The following is a 22655-nucleotide window of genomic DNA, read 5'->3' as shown; positions in this document are numbered from 1 at the left end:
GTTTCTTCTGGGTTTCGGGGGTCACGCATGCGCAGAAGCGCTAAATAGCGCTTTGCGCATGCGCAGAAGCGCCGAATCGCAACCCACTTGTGCACAGACGCGCTGCTGTGGGTTGCGAACGTGCTTCCCGCACAGATCACGTTTGCAACTTGAGCATCCACTGTATCTTAGAAATGTACATCCAAGTTTTTTCCCCTTTCATTTTTTGGGGGGCCCTCAAGAGAGTGGGGCCCTAAGCTATAGCTTGTTTAGCTTATACGTAAATCCGGCACTGCTTTTCCCTACTATGAACGGAGCATGATTTAACCCCCAACTCGTCAGCTACTGGGAGATGCCCTGTCTTGGACAATTACTACTAGTTCTCTCATGGAACACTATTGCAGCCGCTACACATTGATTGGCGGTTTGCTGGCAGAAACCTTCTGTGTATGTGTTTTGGTGGTTGTCTGATGGTGATCTACTTGAGGTGGGAATGGGGGGGGGAAGGGGGGAAGGCAGTCAGCAGAGACAACGGCATTTGAAAGACCAATCAAAGCTGGGTTCATATCACAGTTTTTGTTTTAATACTGTTCAAAAAGTACCCGACTCTACATAAACACCAACTATAACATGATGTAAGCAACCGAGAAACAAGCAAATGTATTTCCTTAAGATGCTTAAAATAAATTACACGTCTTCTCCCTCCTTTTGTACAAGTAAGAAAGCAAAAACAGAGCAGGTAGAAAGGTTAAGGTTTCGTTTTTGTCTTTAATGAAAAACTCCGTCTCGGTTCACATCAAAAGAATAACTTTACATTCTCTATTGTTTTAATAATTTTAAAGCGGCAACAACGTGTTTTTTTAAAAAGAAGTATTTTTTTAAAAAAAAAGGAAAAAAAAATAACCCCAAACACTCACAGAATGTTCCAAAACAAAGTTATCATAATAAGTTATTAGCAAATTAAAAAAAAAGAATTACAAGCACTTGTAGCCCACGTAATATTGTTTAGAATTGGCACCATCTCTCTAAAACGTTGATACCCTATACAAATGTCTAATTATACAAATATCACCATCAGCTGCCATTGAATTCTATTAGTACACATAATATACATAGTATATTTGTTCACATTTGGCAGATCAGAGTGAGTTGGCATTTTGCAGGCGACACTGTCTCTGATATTGTTGCACTCCTCTTATTAGACAAGATAGACTCGGTCATGCAACACACGGATTCCTCACCAAAATGGATATATATAGATATATATATATTTGAGTTCCCTTTGCTGATCTGTAATTTTGTTTTGTTTTTGTTTCGAACTACATATAGATAGTATATACTTTTTTTTTTCTTCCACAGTATAAAATTGGAGAGATTTCAGTAGCTTGGGTGCAAGAAAAAGCTGTTGCAAAAAAAGCAATGTGGCATAACTCTATCACAGCTGGTCAGATGCCTGGGGGGTTCCCTCCCCAGGGGATTTCAGCTGCTGGGGGGAAAGTCCTGGGTTGTGAATCAGGAAATTTCCAATAGAACCAGGAGCTACTAGGGCGCGTTTGGAGAGAATTGCCCCGTGCTGTCGGTTGGATGCTCTAGCACACTAGGGAAACTGAGGGACCTCTTCACCTTTTCCTTCCCTGATCATCCTGGGTTTGTCCCCTGCCAAACTGTCGGCCATGTGGACCAGCAAACTGAACTCCCCATTGCCACACATACACACGCACACACCATTTCCAAGAGAAATAAAGCACGGCCAATCTTTAGCTCTCCTGGATCCTCAACTAACCCTTCTTTCTACTTTATTTCCACATCCTTTGACATGTTTCAACCATTTCCTCCCTTTCCTTCTTCAGCCTCAAACACAGAGGAAAAACCAGGCTGCTATCTCTCTCTCTCTCTCTCTCTCTCTCTCTCTCTCTCTCTCTCTCTCTCCAATATCTATACCCTTAGGCAAAATCGTTGGCTGAAGGAGCGGAAGTGGAAAGTTCTAGTTTACCTGTAGCGACGGACAAATTCTTCATTTCCCACTTCTCATTTTCTCGGTCTTAAATTCCATTCCCCATAATTTTGTATCTGTTTTGATGATGATGATTTTAAAAAAAACCTCATGAAAAATCTATCAGGATTTTAGTGCAAATTTCTCTGGCTATACCTTTTATTTTTATTATTAAATAAGTTTCCCTAATGCATTTGTGTATGTTATCTTTACTGATGTACACTTTTCCCTAATGTACACATATTTGTATATATTACAAACTGAAAACTACACGGCAAAATTTGGAAAAGCAAGAATTTCAATGGATCATTACATTTTGTTTCACACCTTGTATTGGGAAGTGAGAAGTATGGAGTTTCATGTTAAAGTGCAGATGGCACTGAATATATCCCCCATCACTGTTTACTTGACAGGTTTTTCGGAAAGGGGACTTTCACAAAGTATTTCCACATGCTGTGAAAAGTGCCTTTTCCCTTAAGAGCCACTAAAAAAATGTGAAACTCAAACACGTTCTATCGATTAAGAATTCACAACTCAGGAAAGAGAGCTGCAGCAACATCCCCATTCTAAAATTCTGCTTTCAGAGCTCATTCGCTAACCTCCTGCGTTTCTTAGCGAATTCTGAACCTGCAGTTTGTATCAAAATCTGAGACCTTTCTAACAATGAATGCATGAGTGACACAGCTCTTCAGTGTCCCCCGCTACCCCTGTATGTACTTTTATTTGCATTTACAATCTTAACAAAAATAAGCCACGTTCCAGAAATTCTACATTTGAAATGCTGACATTTGACATTAGAATTTCTGAGCCAGTTTGCAAATTGCTTAATCTTAGCTAATCGCATGAATACACTCCCAATGCAGTGGTGTGTGTGTGTGTTATAGAAAAAAGGACTCCAATTTGCTTAGACAGCTCAAGTGGTTAGAGAGTGGTGCTGTTAACACCAAGGCTGCAGGTTCGATTCTCTTTGTGGGACATTTCTGCACCGCAGGAAGTTGGACTAGACCAGGGTTTATCAAACTTAGGTCTCTAGCTGTTTTTGGACCACAACTCCCATCATCCCTAGCTAGCAGGGTCAGGGGTACTCAGGGATGATGGGAATTGTAGTCCAAATACAGCTAAAGACCCAAGTTTGGGAAACTCTGGACTAGACGATCCCTTCCAACTCTAAGATTCTATTAAATTTCCCGGTAACAATAAATAACCCAGTCTTTCTCTACATGATTGCCTCCCGCCACCTTGCTGGACATAGGGAATTTCAGCTGAGGGCTCAGCTCAGAGCATGCAAAAGGAAGCAGAGATTTTGTAGGACCTCTGTGTGTGCAGTGAAGCATATACATGGAGTCTTGGATTAGACCATTAGTTTCTGAGGACTGGTTCATAGATGTCTGCCCATCGCTCACTGACTGCAGCATTCATTCAGTGTATGAACGAACATCATTGAATGCTACAGAGAGAACGTCCCTATCATCATGTGTGTGAGGACACACGTGTAAAGTGCTCTTCCAGTTAAGCCCATTTGCACATTCAGAACTGCCAGAAGCTGCTCCCTGGATGGGGTGGAGCCACCAGGTGGGTTGCTATTGCTTACTAGGAGGGAGAGGAAAAGAGAAAAAGACAGAAGGTGCCCATAACCTGCTGGAACAATCAGTTGCAAACAAAACCTAATCCAGGTTGGGGAAGCTTTTTCAGCCTAAGGGGCCACATACCAGTGGCGAAACATAGGAATCTGCCTTACACTGAATCAGACCATTGGCCCATCTTTCTCGGTATTGTCTGCACTGACTGGCAGTGCCTCTCCAGTTTTTCAGGCAAGGTGTCTCTTCCAACCCCACCTGGAGATGCTGGGGGGATTGAACCTGCGACCTTCTGCTTGAAAGGCAGATGGTCTACCACTCAGCTATGGCCCTTGACCAAGGGTGAGTAGTGGGTGCACTGGCGGAGAAAGGGGGTGGGGGCGGGGGGCCACCCCAGGTGCCACCTCTGAGGGGGGTGACAAAAAGGCACCCCATGGGGGGCTCGCACCGCTGCCCCCAGGCGTGGCGGTGCGAGCTACCACCATCGTGCCTCTGCAGCTGCAAGTGGAGGATCGCACCACCACCGCTGCAGCCGTGAGTGGAGGATCCCCCCGCCGCCGCATGCGCACAGAGGATCACCCAGCCCCCTGCGCAGTGGATGGCCCTGCCCCTGCGTGGTGGCTCCCCCCCCCGAGTGCACTGCATGGCCGCCGCTCTGGGCACTCATGCAGCTTACTCCGCCACTGGGTAGATGAGACCAGATGCAGAAGTGGAATGGACCTTTATATGACCTTTGTATGGCAGGCTAGTTCCTTCACACATCCACACAACCCCCCCATCCTCCACCCAGGACACACAAGAGGCATGGTTATAGTTCTAGGACACATTCCAGCCAGGCATATGCACCCACAGTTAGCTAACCATCTACTTCCCATTTGGACCGCACTGAGAAAGATCCTGAGCCCTACACTCCCATGTCTAAGTACGTCATTGACACTGTGTCCTCAATTCTCAACCGGCCAATAATGCTCTCACATGTGCTCTTACACAGATTGAATATGAGCACACATAGCATGGTTGTGCACCGAGACAACCAAAACCTATGCCCTATTGCTCTGAGCCTTTATTGGGCTATTTTCGATTTCCTACATTCAGGGTACCATTTGCAACTCAAGTCGGCCATGAGACATCTACGCATTGCCCTAGAACCCTGCGCATTGCAGAGGATCCTGGGCCATATTATAGAGGACACACCCAAGTCACATGGGACACTGCCCAGACCTGTTGGGCCTGCAACATCTTATTGCATTTTGTCAAGAGGCCCTCAAAGCCCTGCTGATGGGCTGCGTTGCAGTTTGTGGACTAGTTGGATCTCCTGCAGGGATGGGGAAACAGTGACCCGCCATATCTGTCTGCACTTCAATCCTCATAGTCCCTGACCATGGACTTTGCTGGCTGGGACTTAGGAGAGTTGGGAGTCGAACATCAACTGAAGGACCAAAGGAGCTTCTTCACTCCTGATCTGGTGGCTCATTATATTAGCCCCATTTTTTCCTTCATTTTCAACACGACACCAGGAGTGACCAGTGTAGTGGGGCATCATCTCTGCAAAGTACCTGGATGGGGTAGGGCAGGGTGGTGTGGACCCATTGGTGGGAATGCTGAATTTGCTCTGCTTCTGAGTGCTCACTCCCTGATCTCATTTCTGCCTTGTGCCACCTCCATCCAGCCTTGTGAGGGCAAGTCCACAGCTCTGCCCCACAACACTGGCTTCTATTGCATTACACATTCATTGCTGAGTGAAATAAAGAATGAATTTTAAATCCACGTCTCTCCCTCCCCACCCTTCTATATATTTAGATTTCACAAGGCAGCCTCCACCTTCTTCTGTTGTTCCTCTGTCTCCCCGTTCTTCCCTTTGGAATTCAGGAAACACAACTTCCTTATGTAGTCAATGCAAGATTCAATGGAATCCCATAGCCCACGGCTACACGGGAACACAGGTGTCATGAGTCAGCCCACTAATCCACCCAGCTCATAAGAGCATAAGAGGAGCTTGCTGGATCAGGCCATTGGTCCCAAAGCAGATGCCTGTGGGAAACTTGGAAGCAGGACCTGAGCACAGGAGCGTTTTCCCCTCCTGTGGTTTGCAGCACCTGGTGTTCAAAGGCATTCCTGCCTCCAGCTGTGGAGGCAGAGCTCAGTGTACCTTACTCAGACTGGCAGGAGGCCTCCAGGCCTTCAAGCAGGCTTCTCTCCCAGTGCTACCTGGAGATGCTGGGGACTGAAGCAGGGATCCTCTGCATGCAAAACAGATGCTCTTCCATTGAGCCATGGTCCTTTGCACCAATCGAAATGGGTGGCATGGTGTCTTTATTGCTTACTTATTTAACTGCTGAATGGTTGCCTTCTCTCTCCCAGAAAATGTGGGGCGAAGAACATTTCAAAACACAAATTCCTTAGCAGCCTCTAGCAACTGTAATCATGGGTTTCTCTCTCTCATATATATATAGGAATTTGTGTTTTTAAATGTTCTCTGCCCCACATTTTCTGGGAGAGAGAAGGCAACCATTCAGCAGTTAAATAAGTAAGCAATAAAGACACCATGCCACCCATTTCGATGGATATATATAGACTTAAACCAATTTCCTGAGCTATCCAGAGCAAATAAACATGGCCGAAAGGTACAAGTGAAAGAACCTCTTCACATAGGAAATAGCTACCACAAGATTTAGTGATGGCTACTGACTGGTCAGCTTGAGAAAGGGGATTAGATAGACGGAAGGAGGGCAAGTCTATCAATGGCTAAGAGTCATGATGATGGCATGATGCTTCCATGGTCAGAAGCAGATCCTCCCCTACTCAGTTATTCACATGTATGTTCTCTGAATGGATAACGTACGAATGAAGAGGGCTTTGATCTCGCCAAAGGGGAGGTAGACATCTTCCTGGGGATGCTGTTCCACTTCTCCAGCCACAAAACCAATGCCTTGATCTGGACCTAGCTTGGCAACCCAGCCCATAATGATCACACCCACGTGCCCATTTCCCCAATCCACATGGCAAATGGCACACCCAAAAGGGATGGCTTCAAGAAACTTCCAATGCGATGGCTGTATTATGAGAAGCAGCCCGTCACGCCAGAAACGTAACCCACAACATTCCCTCCAGCCATTGCTCATTCTTGTGCATGGCCCACGATCCAGGAAACTGAAGGAGGACAGAGGGAGCAAAGTCACACCATGAATCGGTTGCCTGCTTTAACACCCTGAAAAAGTTGGTGTGTTTGTGTGCACCATCTCTATAAAGGAAAGAAAGCCTAAAATCTGTGGAAAACTGATGGTTGCCCTGTTGGCCAAACAGTACCGAGAATTAATCCTGAAAGGGCACGCAGCCTCTCAAATTGCAGCTGCAATTGATTGGCAGAGCAGTAAGCTTGCACTCATCTCTCCCGATTAAAAGATGCGTTGGGAGGGACCAGGAAGGAAGTCCCACCTCCCCTGACAACTGTCAACATCTCCCTAGGGAGACCCACCTCTCTGATTGAGAGCAACAACTCATAGGAACACAGGAAGCTGAGTCAGTCCATTGGTCCTCCTAGCTCAGTATTGTCTACACTGATTGGCAGAAGCTTCCTGGGATTTCAGACAGGGTTCTCTTCCAGCCCTAGAACCTGGGACCTTCAACATGCAAAGCAATGCTCTGTCACTGAGCTACGGCCCTTCCCTGCTCCTCGAGAACGATATCAGACAACTGACCCATTTCCTTATGACTAAAAGACCTTTGAGCCTGGTAAAAATTTCAAACTGGCAATGTTAATGTAAGAATTTCCATAAAAATGTGTGGATTTCACTTGGGAAACACAGCTATGCTATAATAGCTCCACAGCGTCGCTAGAAAGAGAATATTCACCTCAACATTTGCCCTGGTAAGGGAATTACAAAACAGTACTCCATAAAATATTATTATTAATATTGTTATTATTAATTTTCTTTTTTGCTACTCCATTATTGGCTGGCAACACGGTGAAATAGTCAGGAAAATCCTCCTGGAATTTTGTCGCTCTGGAGGTGAATCCAATGTTAACAAAGAAAAAAAAAATCTTTTAGATACTTAACTGAAGAGATTATTATTACTTTTCCTCATAAACAAATCTGTCGGATGAGAAGTCGTTTGGAAAGCCCTCTGTGACTGCAGTCATCCGCTGCAATGCATCAACTTACGTCTGTCAACACGCGGAGGACCGCCATGTACACATAACGTTTTAGCCAAAAAAAAATGGTTAGCAGTTAGAGAGAACAGGTGACTATTGGTTGAGATCTTCATTTTAAAAAAACCCAAACAAACGCCTTGAACCAAAAAAAGGAGCTGGATTTGTTTTGGTCCCAGATCTGAAGTCTCTTAGAAAATGTACATTCAACGTTTTGGTCTTCCGTTATCTTGATAAAAGGTCAAGGTTCACTTCTGGGTTAAGGAATCCAAGTAAACAAACGCTGGACGGTCGCTTAACGTCAACCTTCCTTTTCACACTCTCTCTCCGATATGCGTTGTCGACGGTTCATTGTTATATACTAATGCAAAGCACTTGGTATGTGATTTAAGAGACTCCTTATAAGCCCTCAAAGATAGGTGCAGTTTTTTTTATCTCATTTAAAAGCCCATGTTTTTAAGGCCACAAAGATCTGCTAACAGTTTTTTTTTATTTTGTGTGTGTTTAAAGAGCGTAACTCGTCTTTCCCTTTCCTGCTTCCGTGTTTTATTATTTATTCGAGGTGACCCAATACTCTCATTTGTGTCTGTAAACACTGGAGATCTCGGAGGGTTGGCCTCCCGTCTCTCTTGTCTTGAAGCTGTAGAGATCCAAGGTTGAACGTGAGCTACATTCACAAAGAAGAAGAACTCTGAGCATAATCTCTTATCATAAGCGAATCGTATTTTGGCGAAGAGGGGACACACAGGGCGGATTCGGAGGCCGGGGAACTGGGCGAAGCGCTCCCGGAGTCGACAGAGTCCCTGAAGGGGGAGGGAGGCGTCAAAGCCACCAACTCTTCCAGGTCTGGCTTTGGCGCTGCTGGTGTTCCTGCCGAAGGGCCCTCTTTGACGCTGCCGCAGGACGGCTTCCTGGCCGACTGAGATGCGCCGTTGACCTCGATGGCGGGGAGAGGCTGGATCTCTGCAAACGTCGTCATGGTGGTAGGAAGCTGGATTTCTCTCGGGATCAGGTAGGAAGAGCACAGAGGGGTGGCCACCATGGCTCCCGGCGTGGTCGTGGAGAGCATCATGGAGTTGAGTTCGCTGATGTTGGCAGTGAAGCGGGTCACCACGCTGCTGATCTGCTCCATCAGGGAGCCTTGGGAGGAGCTGCTCCTCTGGGTTTGCTCTGTCTGGAACGTCGGGACGTCGTCCTCCGTCCGGCTGAGCGAGGCGGTCCTCTGGCTGATGGTGCTGATGGGGGAAGGGGTCTGAGCTCGGTACTGAGCCGGGTAATGCTCCTCTGCTTCGGAGACGTCGTAAAGCGGTTTGGCACTGGACTCTGGGAGCGGGACGGTGAGTGTGGCGCCGCTGCTGCCGCCGCTGCTGTGCTGGCTGCTGGCTGTGCTTTTGGAGAAAGGCTTAATCACGGCCGTTTGGTTGGGGTTCTCCTTCTTGTTGATATGAACGGAAAGCCTCTGCCAGAGGTGGGCTCCCCTGCTTGTGCTCTTCTCGTTCTGGGCCCATGTGACCGATTTCCCATTGGAGCTGCAAAACAAGGAAGAGAGGGAGAGAGAGAGAAGGAACTTAAGGTTCATATCTAAGGGAGCCATTAACAGCAGGGCCATCACAAGTGGATGGCCAGCTCAGTTAGTGTTCTGATAGCCCCAAGAGTTTGGAATGCCCATTTGCCAGCCATGATGCTACTCAGCACTCAACCCATTACAACAAACAGTGTTGCCTCCTTTGAATGGGAGCCAAACTCATCTGCAGTGGCCACCTACCGTTTTGGGTTACCCAAAATGCCACGCGCTGGCACGCAGATCTTTGAAATGTATTGATTTCAGAGATCTATGGTCTAGCGTGATGCGTTTGGGGTCACTTAAGACGGCAGGCAGCCTCCATGGGTGGCAGCTGAGCTTAGCTCCCATTCAAAATCACCAGCACCCACCCAACACTGAAGCCCCCATGGAGGGCAGTGAATGGCGTCAGTAGCAGAAAAACATGCGGCACCAGACATTGCAAACAGGGCTGTGCCCGAACCTCACTGTGTGTGTGTGTGTGTGTGTGTGTGTGTTGGACAGTGGAGAAGCAATGCTGGTCCACACCAAGGGGCCCCCATTGAAGTCTGGTGCCAGCGCTGAATAAACATATCAGAATCACAGCACCCAGGTTTCATTCCCAAAAGCTAACTGAACTAAATTTGATAGCTGCTATCAAAAGAAGCAAGCATTAAGATAAGTATAAGCAAATGCTGTAGTCATCAATCAGCCTTGAAATAAACCATCATGAATGAAACCAGGTAGCCACCAATGGCTTCTACTGCATTCTAGAGAATGCGGAGGATTTTTCAGACATCACAGAACCGTGGAGTTGAAAGGCTTCTTGCACACCATCTAGTTCAACCCTCTGCTCTGTGCATGGAAAAGAGAGTATTGCAAGGAGACAGCTGTACAGCAGGTCCTCCTGAAGCTGCTGAACTGCAACTTCCATCAGTCCCAGAAAGAATGGCCAATGACCAGGGATGATGGGAGCTGTAGTTCAGGAACATCTGAAGAATCAATGGTCGCCTGCAACTGCTGTACAGCCTCTCCTTGAAGACCTCCAGTTTGGAACAAAACCTACCACCTCTCCAGGTAAGCAATTCCATTGTCAAATAGCTCTTACCGTCAAGGAGCTTCGCCGAATGCTCAACTGAAATTTAGCCTCCTGTAACATAAGGTCTAGCTCTGTCCTCTGGGCAGCAAAGAACAAGTCTTGGCTTTCTTCTTCTATGCAACTGTCCTACAAGTATTTGAAGAGGGCCATCATGTCTCCTCTCCACCTGGGCTACGAGGAGCAAGCCATTGTGTCCATTTCACCTATGATGAAATGTTTCTGGGTCCATTCGTACAGACAAGAATGTGGAGAAGCATCCTTTTCATCAGCAGAGATACCCTACAGTTCACACAGCTGTTTCAAGCCTTCTCTGCTCCGGCACACACACACACAAATCCATGTAAATAAATTACACATTATTAACCAGCAATCCACACCATGGAGCATCTCCAAAGTATAAACTGTTAAGCAATGGCTGAGACAAAACAAACATGCCTGAGGCTGCAAAATGGTTCGCAGACTCGTCCACCTAGACAATCTTCTTATTGTAGAGTGGCCACATCTACCGAGAACTGCACCACACACAATAACGTATCACACACACTACACACAAACACACAACCACTTCCCTCAAGATCAGGGGAAACAATGCACGGACCAGTCGTCTGGATTTACACACTGCAGGCACACACATCACAAGACACATTGTGGAGGTGGCTCTGGTGAAACGGGATTATGCCAGTGGTGAAATCCTTCTTCAACACTTGACAAGCTAATACAGTACAAGTGGTCACACGTGTTCTGCAGTCGATGTAGGCTGCCTTCACATAGCCGTGTATTCCATTTCACTAATTGTTAATTTCTGTATTATATCTGAGCTTTTCTATGACTTTTGGAATGGTGGAAGTTTAGAAGTCTTTTCTGTGTTCATTGGTTCCAGAAAAAAAAAAAAAATCATTTGCAACCCCATTAACCCAAAGAATTGTAGGAGTGATGAAATTTGGGGCGGCATACCTGTATGCGGTCCCTTCCATTTGTTTTCATAGGAAATCATAGGGGGTCCCAAGCAAGCATGTGCGTAAAGGATGGAGGAGTAGAGACATTGTCCAATGATGCTCCTTGTTTTGCCACACCACCCCCACTGGTACGAATGCACTTCAGTGCAATATGTGCCTGTACCAGTCAGGAAGTGACTGTTCCATAACGCAAAAGGTACTGCAGTATAGAAGCAGTGTTCAAAAATTGGACTGAAGTGCTAGCATTAGGTAAAGGTAAAGGGACCCCTGATGACTCTTGGGTTGCGGCGCTCATTTTGCTTTATTGGCTGAGGTAGCTGGCATACAGCTTCCGGGTCATGTGGCCAGCATGACTAAGCTGCTTCTGGTGGACCAGAGCAGCGCACGGAAACACTGTTTACCTTCCCTCCAGAGTGGTACCTATTTATCTACTTGCACTTTGACGTGCTTTCGAATTGCTAGGTTGGCAGGAGCTGGGACCAAGCAACGGGAGCTCACCCCGTCATGGGGATTTGAACCGCTGACCTTCTGATTGGCAAGCCCTAGGTTTTGTGGTTTAACCCACAGCACCACTCGTGTCCCATTAGGATCAGCATTAGGATCAGGAAAACTAATGCAACATTCCCCGTGTTTGAATGTAGCTGTAGAGAACTGTGTTTTACATTGTGACTGGATGGGAGGAGGGGCTTTGCTGTCAAAAGTTCAGGTAAGAGGGAGCAGGAGGATGAAATGTTGGTTAAAGGAGTAGCTGGGATTTGTGAGTTAATGTAGTTAGTAGCTCTGGGACCAGAGTGGAGTATGGATGGGCACTGGCAGAGGAAGGGGGAGCGTGGGGTGTGTGGCCCGCCCCAGGTGTCATCCCTGAGGGGATGGGATTCTTAGACTAGAAATAAGTCTAGGAAATTAGACCTCTGCTTCTGGAAGTTTATGTGTAAAGCGAAGAGTCAAGAAAACCAGAGAAGTAGGGGGGGGGGGATACTCTTTCCGAGAAACTTAGTTGGAAATTTACTTGTTTTCCATTCCCACATGAATTTAACTTCTTGATTCCTGGCCAGTCTTTCATGGAATTTGTAGTTTAAGGGTTTATTGTCATCTTTATTGATATCTCTCCCAGACCAGAATTCAGTGCGGTATCACACAAATGAAACCAAGGCAGATTTCAAAAACAGCTCGGGGAAGAATCAGTAAGCATCATCATAGAAGGTCCTCACCTCATGGGATTCCTACAGTTTTCCATGGGGAAGTGGCAGGGGAATATCTGCATGGGATATTCCCCATAGGGAAACTCACAAGCTTGCGGGCTGTGGACTTAGATTCATTGTCTCAATCAACAGCGATGGGGTCATTTCAAAGTGTTAGTGTTGACCTTTAAAGCCCTAAACAGCCTGGGCCCTGTAGACCTGAAGGAGCATCTCTACCCTCATCATCCAGCTCGGACACTCAGGTCCAGCTCCGAGCGCCTTCTGGTGGTTCCCTCACTGCAAGATGTGAAGCTACAGTGAACCAGGCAGAGGGCCTTCTTGGTAGTGGCACCCACCCTGTGGAACGCCCTCCCATCACATGTCAAGAAGACGAGTAATTATATAACATTTAGGAAACATCTGAAGGCAGCCATTTTTAAGGTTTGCTGTTTTATTATGTTTTTATATATGCTGAAAGCTGCCCAGAGTGGCTAGGGAAACCTAGTCAGATAGGCAGGGTACAAATAATAATATTATTATTACAGTGGGGGGGGGATGCAGCTAAACGCCCCTCCCCAAAGCAAGGTAGCCACAGTGAGGCTGTGACATGTGTTATTATGATGGTCTTTCTCATTCACCCTGAGATTAGGGGTTGGGTTTCCTGACCTGGAACCTCCAGACTGTTAAGAATGCTGGAATAGAGAGAATAAAAAAATTCCTTCCAGTAGCACCTTAAAGACCAACTAAGTTAGTTCTTGGTATGAGCTTTCGTGTGCATGCACACTTCTTCAGATACACTGAAACAGAAGTTGCCAGACCCTTCTATATAGTGAGAAGGTGGGGAGGGGTATTACTCAGAAGGGTGGTGGGAATGGGAGATTGGCAGATAGCTGAGATGAGCCTGTTGACGACTCTTAACGACTGTAATAGGTCTTACAGGAAAAGGCAAGGGGTGAGAAGGTGAGAAATGGCTTAGTCATGTATAATGAGATAAGAATCCAATGTCTTTGTTCAGACCAGGTCTCTCCATGGTTTTAAGCTTGGTAATGAGTTGCAATTCAGCAGCTTCTCTTTCCAGTCTAGAGAGAATAGAGAGAGTTAGCAGTCTTTTGATGAGGAAGTCTTGCGTGCATATATTCATTTCCCTCACGTACTGTCCAACTAGGTTCTGAGAGGATTGTCCAGCCATTCAGGGTGACTACACAACTGGCCTTGTTGGGAGCTAATTGCCTAATTACAGGCCACCTGCTTGACAGAACAGAAGTGTGTCATTTAATAGCCAGGGAGGCACTGAGTCTCCTGTCAGCGGCTGCCACCCCAATCTGGGCTCTTTGCCATGTCCATATATCGAAAGTGCCAGACTGGTTCCTTTTCTTTCTTTCTTTTTTTTTACTGTAGAGCTCTGTGTCACGTTCATGTAGCAAATTAAGCCTCTTCGCTCCCTAAAGTGCGTCAGTCATAAAAACCAGTGGCATTTCCAGGAAATTGGAGGCAGAAAGCCATTTTTAAATTCCCTTCTCCCACCCACCCCTACCCAAATAGGCCTCGGGACGCATGTGTCAGTCTCTTTGCCCATCCGGGAGGTTTAACTGAGGGGGTCAGTCAGATCGCATCACTGGCTTTCTCGTTGAGGGAAAACAAAGCGACGTTTGACAAACATGCAAAAGTCATTGTCCCTCCTCAAATACTAAAGGCAGCTTTCCACAGAATGCAGTCCCAGTGCTTTTCATCCCTCGAATAATCTTTCACCTTCGCCATCCCTGTCACAAGGTGTCCTTATTGCTGTTAAGATTTTGGTTGGGTTTTCCAACCCTTGCCAAGCTCACAGGCAGGCAAGCACGTCTCCGTCTCTCTCTCTCTCTCTCTCTCTCTCTCTCTCTCTCTCTCCCCCTCCCCTCCTCTCTCTCTAACCCACAGAGGAATGGGTGAATCTGACATTTTTTGTTTCTCTCAATTTCCTATTTTCCCATTTTTTCATATTTTCACATCAGTTTCTTTCCCCTTTTCTAAAAGTCTCATGAAAATTCATCATAACTTTTGTTTCTCCTATCCATAGCTGTCAACGTTTCCCTTTTTTAAAGGGAAATTCTCTTATTCTGAATAGGATTCCTCGCAAGAAAAGGGAAAAGTTGACAGCTATGCTCCTATCATGCATTTTCCCCACAGTGGGACATAGGAAACTTCCTTATACTGAATCAGGCCAATGGCTCACCTAGCTCAACATTGTCTTCACTGACTGGCAGACGCTCTCCAGGGTTTCAGCAGGGGACATTCCCATTCCTAACTGGAGATGCCAGGACTTGAACCTGGGACTTTCTGCATGCAAAGCAGAGCCTCCACCACTGAGCTATGGGCTGTCCCCCTCCCCACATATCTTTGTTACTTGAGGCAGGACAACCCAGGTGCATTCTCAGAAGCCCATTCACACATTCAGTACTTGCGCATGCCGAATGCTTGAACAGAAATAACAAAGGAAGATTTCTGCTGGCTCAGGCTGATGGCCCATTATGCCATGAAATCATACAATCATGGAATTGGAGAATTGGAAGGGACCTGAGCATAATCTAGTCCACCCCCTGCAATGTGGAAATCTTTTGACCAATGTGAGGCTCAAACCTACAATCCTGAGGTTAAGTGTCTCATGCTCTTCCGACTGAGCTATCCAGCATTGTGTTATGACAGCAGCTGACAGATGCCTGTGGAAAGCCCTGACGCAGAACCTGAGGGCAGCAGCACTCTCCCCTCTTGCAATTCCCAGGAATTCGGGGGCATCAATATCTCATTGAATGTGCAGCATTTTCTGGCAAACTCACTGCTGTAAAAAATCTCTGCACCTTTGTAATTATTTTTTAAAGAGCACAGATGAGTGCTTATAGCGGTGGATAAATCAACTTAAAATGCTGTTTTTCTTCTCCTCTGCAGTTGCAGCTGCAAGATAGTAAAAGTCACCTTAGGCGTCCATGGGGGGGGGGGGGGAGGAAGACACTCAAAGCTTTGGCTGGAGAGCAGCATAGCTCTGTAGTGTCTCAGATCTGCCTAGCTGCCGAGCCATATAAGGGCTTGTGACATGCAGGCTGAACAAGCCAGGCTTCGCACAAGAAACACATGCAAAGTGCTGGAACACACAGTGTCCCCCGTTCAGTTCCCAGCCTGTCCTGTGGCTGTGTGAAAATCTGGTAAGCTGCCATTGGTCAGCGCAGACAGTGCTGCCCTAGATGACCAATAGCCTGACTCTGCATAAAGCAATTGAATAGGTTTTTAAGAGTTGGGAGAAACCTGAGACGTCATGTAGTGGAACCCCCTGCTCAACGGAGCAATCTTGCAACTACAACAGAGCCAGGGCCTTCTCAGTGATGGCTCCAACCTGGTGGAATGCTCTGTCCCATGAGACCAGGGCCCTGCAGGATTTAACCTCCTTCCGTCGGGCCTGTAAGACAGAGTTATTCCTCCTGGCTTTCAACTTGAACTTAGCCTGATCTTTTATTGCCCTTCCTCCCCTCCCCTTTTTATGAAGATTACCCGCTCTGAGACCCCACAGCTAATTCTCCCCTGGTCTCCTCGCTGGCCCAAATAGGACTAATTTAGCCAGCTAGCCCTGGTGATCATCTAATGTTTATTGGATGGATTTCCCACCTAAATTGATTTTTGAATTCTTAATTTATTGTTATTCACATTTTATACTGTATTTTATGCTGTTTTTTTGTTGTTGCATCAATTAAGTGTTTTAAATTTGTTGTCAGCCGTCCTGAGCCCGGTTTTCTGAACCAGGAAGGGCAGGTTAAATAAATAATTTTATTATTATTATTATTATTATTATTATTATTATTATTATTATTATTATAACAACCCTCTGCTTAAAATACCTCCATTGAAGGTCTAGAGAACCCTGTTGAGGTGTTAGGCCTGAGCAGGCAATAGGAACATTAGTAGGAGGCAGGAGACCAAAGCAGTGGCGTAGCGTGGGTTGTCAGCACCCGGGGCAATGCAAGTAATTTGCACCCCCTAACCCGTGGATTTGCGCCCCCTAACCCATGGATTTGCGCCCCCTAACCCTAACCCCCAGATGTTGCGCCCGGTGCGGCCAGCACCCCCTGCACCCCCCACGCTACGCCACTGGACCAAAGGCCCAACTAGTCCAGCGCCGTTTTGTCGAAGGAGCCTGTGAGAAGCCCTCAGCAGTTCTTTCCCCACTTGTGCCCCCCAGAAACTGGTATTCAGAGCCTTTTTGCCCCCAACAGTGTACGGAGTAGATAGCCATATCCTCTGTTGATTTGCCTAACCCTCTTCTAAAGTTGGTGGCCATCACTACTGCCCGTGGGAGCAAATCAGCAGTGTTGTGCAATTCATTGGCACCCAGCGTGCATGTGCACATGCAACGGGTGGGACCAGGCACTGGGTATGCAGGGTAAACAAAATCCTGTCATGCCAGCCTAACCTTCGCTGCCGCCCCTGGGTGGGCGCAGGGCACGGATGGTTCACGGGGCTGCTCTGCGCTGCACCACTCTGCCTGTCCGCCTGCCTATGGGTGCAGCCCCCCAACACTAACCAGGCGGCCATTCAGTGAGGGGCCGGAAGTGCTGTGGCACTGCCAGACTAGGCTCTGGGACCCAGAGACCCCCAATGACAGGCACCTGGGGCTATGGCCTCCTCATAGGGGAGTTACTGCAGCCCCTTGATCATTTGGGTTGCCTTTTTCGGAAGCTTTACTTACTTTACAATATCCCTTTTGATATGGGGCAGCCGCAATTGTACACAACGCCCCTACCTCTGCCTGCCCCAAGTTTTCTATGTTGAATGAGGAAGGTCTTAAGGGGACCTCTGCTCGTGTTTGCTTGAACATGAGTAGAAGTCTCCATAAGATTGAGGACCCTCCTTTTTCAGGGTTCCGGATCACACAGGGCTTCTACTCAACGTTAAAGCAAACTAGAGTAGTAGGTAGTCCTCTTCGTACCTTCCCCATTCAGTAGGAGAAGGCCGAGATCAGAGACGGGGTGGTCTGGAGCTCACATGGATGTTGTGGAAGGGGATGAGTGAGTAGGACTCCATGCCTCCTCTTAGCACCCATATTTCCTGTTCAGGCATTGCACCCAAACAGAACTTAGATGTTCCTCCTTCTCTGGATTCTAGGTGTTAGAATGGACCGTGCAAACCAATTTGGGCTTCAAAAGTTGGAAGCTGCGTCATGGCCATGTTGCTTGCAATGATACCCTAGGAAAAGTCAATGCATCAGCTCAAACAGTAACAGGAGGCTGGCAACATCATGTTCACTGAGCTGGAAAGGTGGTTTCTCCCAAGCAATTTCCTTCCACGGAAAAGGAGCCGGAGAAAACCACAAAATGGGAGCTGTTGCACAAACATGAAACATTTTTATGTGCATGATGTTAGTTGTTTGCAAGGCACTTTTATATTTGAGCAACAATCAGTCACAAGCCGCCCACTAATAGCTTTCACTTCCATCATCTAAAATCAATTATGTGATGGGATGTTTTATGAGGCTGTCAAAACATCGATGCCTTGGTAGCGCGGCTATGACTTTGGCTTAAAATTACCGACTTAATTAAATGCAACAAATAAGAAACGTATATCTGTCTCACAACAGCTTGCATGAGGGTTTGTCTCTGTGATGATAAGTCAGCCAATCTCAATGCCTTAAATCTGGGGCAGGGAACCTACAGCCCTCCAGACGTTTCTGGGCTACGGACTCTCCTCATCCCTGAACATTGATCTTGCTGGCTGGAGCTGATGGGAGCAGGAATCCATCACCATCCGGGGAGTTAAAGGTCCTTCATCCCTGCCATGATTTGTCCCCATGTTGGCACAGACAGAAAATAACTAGAACAACACAAGTTAAATATCTGTGCCTACATGAAAAGAGAAAATGGTTTCTGCTCTTCTAGCCTCCATTCCTTCTGTTGTCACGTCCATTACTGGGTTTTATCGACATTCGTATGATGAAGACTTGGACAATCCTTTTCCAAAAGGCAGATGTGGGGCATCTTTGGCCTTCCAGATGTTTCTGAACTACAGAACTATCATTCGCTGGGCACTAGCCATGCTTGCTGGGGTTGATGGGAACTGTAGTCCAGCAGCATCTGGAAAGTCAAAAGTTCCCTAACCCTGACCTAAGGAATTGTGGAAACAATTGTTTTATTGGCTGCAGTGTTTATTTATCTTCTTGGTCTACACTGCGCAAGGCAAGAGAAGTACAGGATTGGTTGCCAAAGCCCATTGTGCCAAGCCTGTGTTATCGGTGCAAAACATGAGCATTAATCCAAAGCAGGGCTGGCCGATATCTGGTTTTCAATATCGTGGTATATCACTAGCTAAACATTGTGATATATCATGATGGTTGAAATAAGGATGGAGCTATGTAGAGGCATTGGCTGGCTTCACAGTTATCCCCTCTGCAGGAGGCAGGGGAGAGTTGAGCCAGCAGAGTCAACAGGGGCTGCAGGAATTGAGAGAAGCATTGGCTGTCTTCACAGTTTCCCCCACGTTTAATTTTTTGCATAGCACATGTGCACGCACACACCATGATTCACGATATATTGCCAGGTCAAAAATTATGAAACCGATATGACAATATGGACTTCAAACCTGTTTTGGATGATATATTGCCCAGCCCGAATTCAAAGACATAAACAAGTTTCATATTCCAAACAGTCTCACAGCACACACTCACTTGTCATACAGTTGACATGGTAAGGTCATGCATCAATGCATCAATGCTCCAAAGCACTGTTGCAGATTCACCACACCAAGACTGACATGTCTGTGGCCCGCAGAGGAAAGCGGAATTCTCCCACCAGCTATGCATATCTAAAATTCTCTCTTGAGATTGCTGGTAGACCTTTGCTCTACCTGTGAGACTTCTGTACCAAAATTCCTTGGAAGTAAAGCCCCATTGATTTCAGGCGCATTTACCTCCGTGCAAGTAGAAACGCCCTCGGCCTGTTTAATAAGATTTAAGCTAACAAATGTAGGGCATCTTCCTCAAGAGCGTGCTGTCTCTCAGCTCTACTGAAATGAAATTCATCATGCTATAGAATGAACATTGGCTCTTCACTGGAGGGAAAATATACAGGACAAAGATTGCATATACTGTGGGGAAGCAGCCCCCTCCCCGCTGTCAACAGGCTAAAACGGCATATGAGTAATTGATATTTGCATGCACTTTTCTTCCCCACCAATTTGCTTCTTGTTCTTCAACTGAATTGCTGTTCTTTTTCCAGAACAGATCAATCAAGTTAGAAATGGGCACAGCCAAGACAAGAGAGAGAAAAAGAGGGAAGAGAGAGAGATGGAGGGGGCAGAGAGAGAGAGAGAGAGAGAGAGAGAGAATGCCACACAGAGAGGTTGACAAACAAACAGAAGCTGTGGATCAATCCTGAGCAGATGTGTGAACACAATCGACCACTGCTGACATCATTGAAGCCCAACGAGGGAATAAAAAGACAGAACAGCAGGGATTAAATTGATGACCTGAACAACTCAAGAGATCGCCATGGAACACCCGGGAGTCCATTAAAAAGGATTGTTATTCATTTTGAATGATGCTTTGTAGCTTATCCAAATGCTTTAGGAGAAGGTTGACTTTCGTATTTTTTTTTGTGGGGACACACACTGTTTTCCATTCTGAAATCCTGTCCACCATTTGTCACCGAGGTGGTCAGGCTCTAAAATAATGATGGAGACATGTCGCCGTAAGAACTTGACAGTGATGGAGAACTATCATTCAGGGATATTTGGGATATTAGATGTAGCACCCAGAGAGGAATGTCAACACTAAAATGGGAAATTCCTTTATCTCTTACGGTTTTAGCAACCAAGTTTATATTCCTTGTAAGTGACACTGTAAACTTTCTACTTCATCTTGATTAAAAGTTGGTTCAGCTGTCAGATGAGATTGCTCTAGGGATCTGGATTTGCCTGTTCATAATTCCTGGCTAAAATGACAAATTCTACTATCTCTGGTCAGAATCTAATTTTTCACAGTGTCACGGATATTACACTATACTGTAGATGCTTTAATTTTTCTGGAATGGCTACTATCTCCAAATAAAGAACAGATCATATTTTATTTTAACAAAATCAAGTCATACCCAAATGAGGATGGTCCATGAGAAATAATTAAGAAGTTGACATTGTAAATAATTAAGTATAGTAATTTTTTGAAGGGAGTACACAGCCCTAAAGTGAGCTTCAGAAGAATTTTGGGTAACTGATTTCAATTTTATTCAGAAGGCAGAATGGTTTGTTTTCACAAACATAGGAAGAATGTTGGGTCATTAATGTTCATGGCTACAGGTTTATCTCACATTTGGTGAAAGCTCAATTTATCATCCAAGGTCATAAAGGCACTTAAAGTTTTGTTTATCAGTTGATGGTCAATAAATTTTGGGTTAAGAGACATGTCAATGTGATAAGCTAAATATATGGATGGAATGATAGTTGTAAAAGTTGATGTATTGATATTAGAGCTGTCAAAAGGAAATTTAGAGCTTGCCATATCTGGAAGAAATATGCATGTCTCTAAGTTTATGCTGATGAAGAATTTTTAGGGAAAGTAATTTAGCAAGAATGAATAAATGTCCTTTGTGCATGTTAAAGTTGCTGGGGGGAATGCTTAGAAACAAAATAGCTTGGACTGTGAATATAATTTATGAGCCAGTGACATGTTTGCTCCACAGGAGAAGATTCTCAAAAACAGGATAAATATCATCCGAACTACTAGCTCCCTGCCATCTGAAACTCACTTGCCTGCTCCTGGGCTGGCAGCATCTGACAAGAACTAGTAAGACCTGGAAAATTAGAGGAAAAAATGCTTTCCTATTTTGAAGGCAGGTTCACCTTCGAATGCGAACTGAATCACATTTCTCTCCCCTTCTCTTGGCTGAAGAGTCCTTCATTGTTTGCATCTCATTTCATACAAGAGAAAGATTCGTAAGTGCAGGTGCATGTGGTGGACATAAGTAGGACTCTATAAGTAGGCCAGGTGAGAGATTTTGGGAGGTAGGATTGAGCTCCCCAAGCTGCTTATTAATTTCTTTGTTTATTGTCTCCATGCTCAGTGCAGTACAGAGTCCTTCAGTGGCGATCTCTGGGTTTGTTCAGACATCCTTTAAGCTCTTGGCATGCATTTTGTAGTGCTGTCATTGTCGACTATGCATGCCTGAGAGTACTTCAGTAATGCCAAGAGTGCCCCAGGAAGCCCTTGTCCGATCATTACAATGCATCACTGGTATTAAAATAAAAAGGATAAAGCCACTGGCACATTTGTAACAAATTCACCATGTGTGTAGCCCAGAGCAACACATGCCAGAGACCGATGCTGATGATTCTTTGCCAGCTGGGCTAGGCCAAATACATACCAGCAGGGGGGATGTTTTGTTGCAAAGAGTCTCCTTTTTGGCGGCAAAATAACAAATCACGGACAAAATGGTTCCCGTCACTGAGAAAGACAGTGTCCGTCTTGCAGCTAGGGTTGCCAGCTTCTGTTAAAGCTGACCTTTCTTTGCTCCTTGATCAACAAACATGAGGCAGTAACACTTCCATTCTCCATGCAGTTGCCCCCTTCACCTGCTGTAGATCAAGCTGTTGTAACTGTTACGGAAATTACCGGGGGGTGGCACATCTTTCAATTAAATATTACAAATATTATGCCTGAATGTATCCTTTCAACTTGACAGCTCAGGGAAGTTACCTAGCTTTAAAAATAAGATAAAATCATCTCCTTTCCCAGTTTCCTCCATTCCAAAGCTATTTTCCTGTTGAAAAAGGACTCCAGGAAGTTCCCAGAGGTGACAATTGCTGGGCTCATTGTTAGCCAAGGGAAGCCAAATCTCATCACCTGACTCGCCTCAGGCTCCAGACATGCAAAGGAACTTCTATTGTACTTTTGGGTGGTGGGTACTTAAGACATATTTGTCTATGCTAATCTTATACCTGAGTCTTGCCCTGCCATGTCTGCTTATGCTAATCTTGTACCAAGGACTTGTCTGGACATGTTTGCCAAGGTTAACCCCTCCCCTTTTGTGACACGTCAGTGATGTAGCAATGATGCTGTACGAACTGTGTTCTGGGATATGGTGGGAAAGTTTTAAAAGTCTTTGTCACCCCATCCTCAGGGTTCAAATTTGCTCTTTGAACCTTTTGCACAATAAACTTTGGTCTACAGCTA

General features: G+C 45.8%; 1 protein-coding gene and 1 long non-coding RNA gene across 5 annotated transcripts in view; one reads left to right on the top strand and one right to left on the bottom strand.

Moving 5' to 3' along the window:
- Positions 1 to 540: 540 nt before the first annotated feature.
- Positions 541 to 22655, bottom strand: part of GRM5 (glutamate metabotropic receptor 5) — a 285964-nt gene continuing 263849 nt past the window's right edge. For 3 of the 4 annotated variants that reach the window (XM_083499273.1, XM_083499271.1, XM_083499272.1), the window contains one exon: positions 541 to 9228. In XM_083499273.1, coding sequence (XP_083355399.1) covers positions 8373 to 9228 — 856 coding nt within the window. In that variant the 3' untranslated portion in view covers positions 541 to 8372. The remainder of the gene's footprint in view (positions 9229 to 22655) is intronic. The other variant, XM_083499274.1, reaches the window with a different exon arrangement.
- LOC310705406 lies at positions 7653 to 22655 on the top strand. Its single transcript, XR_014525240.1, has 2 exons — positions 7653 to 7791; positions 19708 to 22655. It is a non-coding gene; the product is annotated as an uncharacterized lncRNA (long non-coding RNA).

This window comes from Podarcis liolepis, assembly GCF_965112155.1.
Source record: "Podarcis liolepis genome assembly, chromosome: 4".
Classification (NCBI taxonomy): domain Eukaryota; kingdom Metazoa; phylum Chordata; class Lepidosauria; order Squamata; family Lacertidae; genus Podarcis; species Podarcis liolepis.
This window is presented reverse-complemented; position numbering and strand designations above follow the sequence as displayed.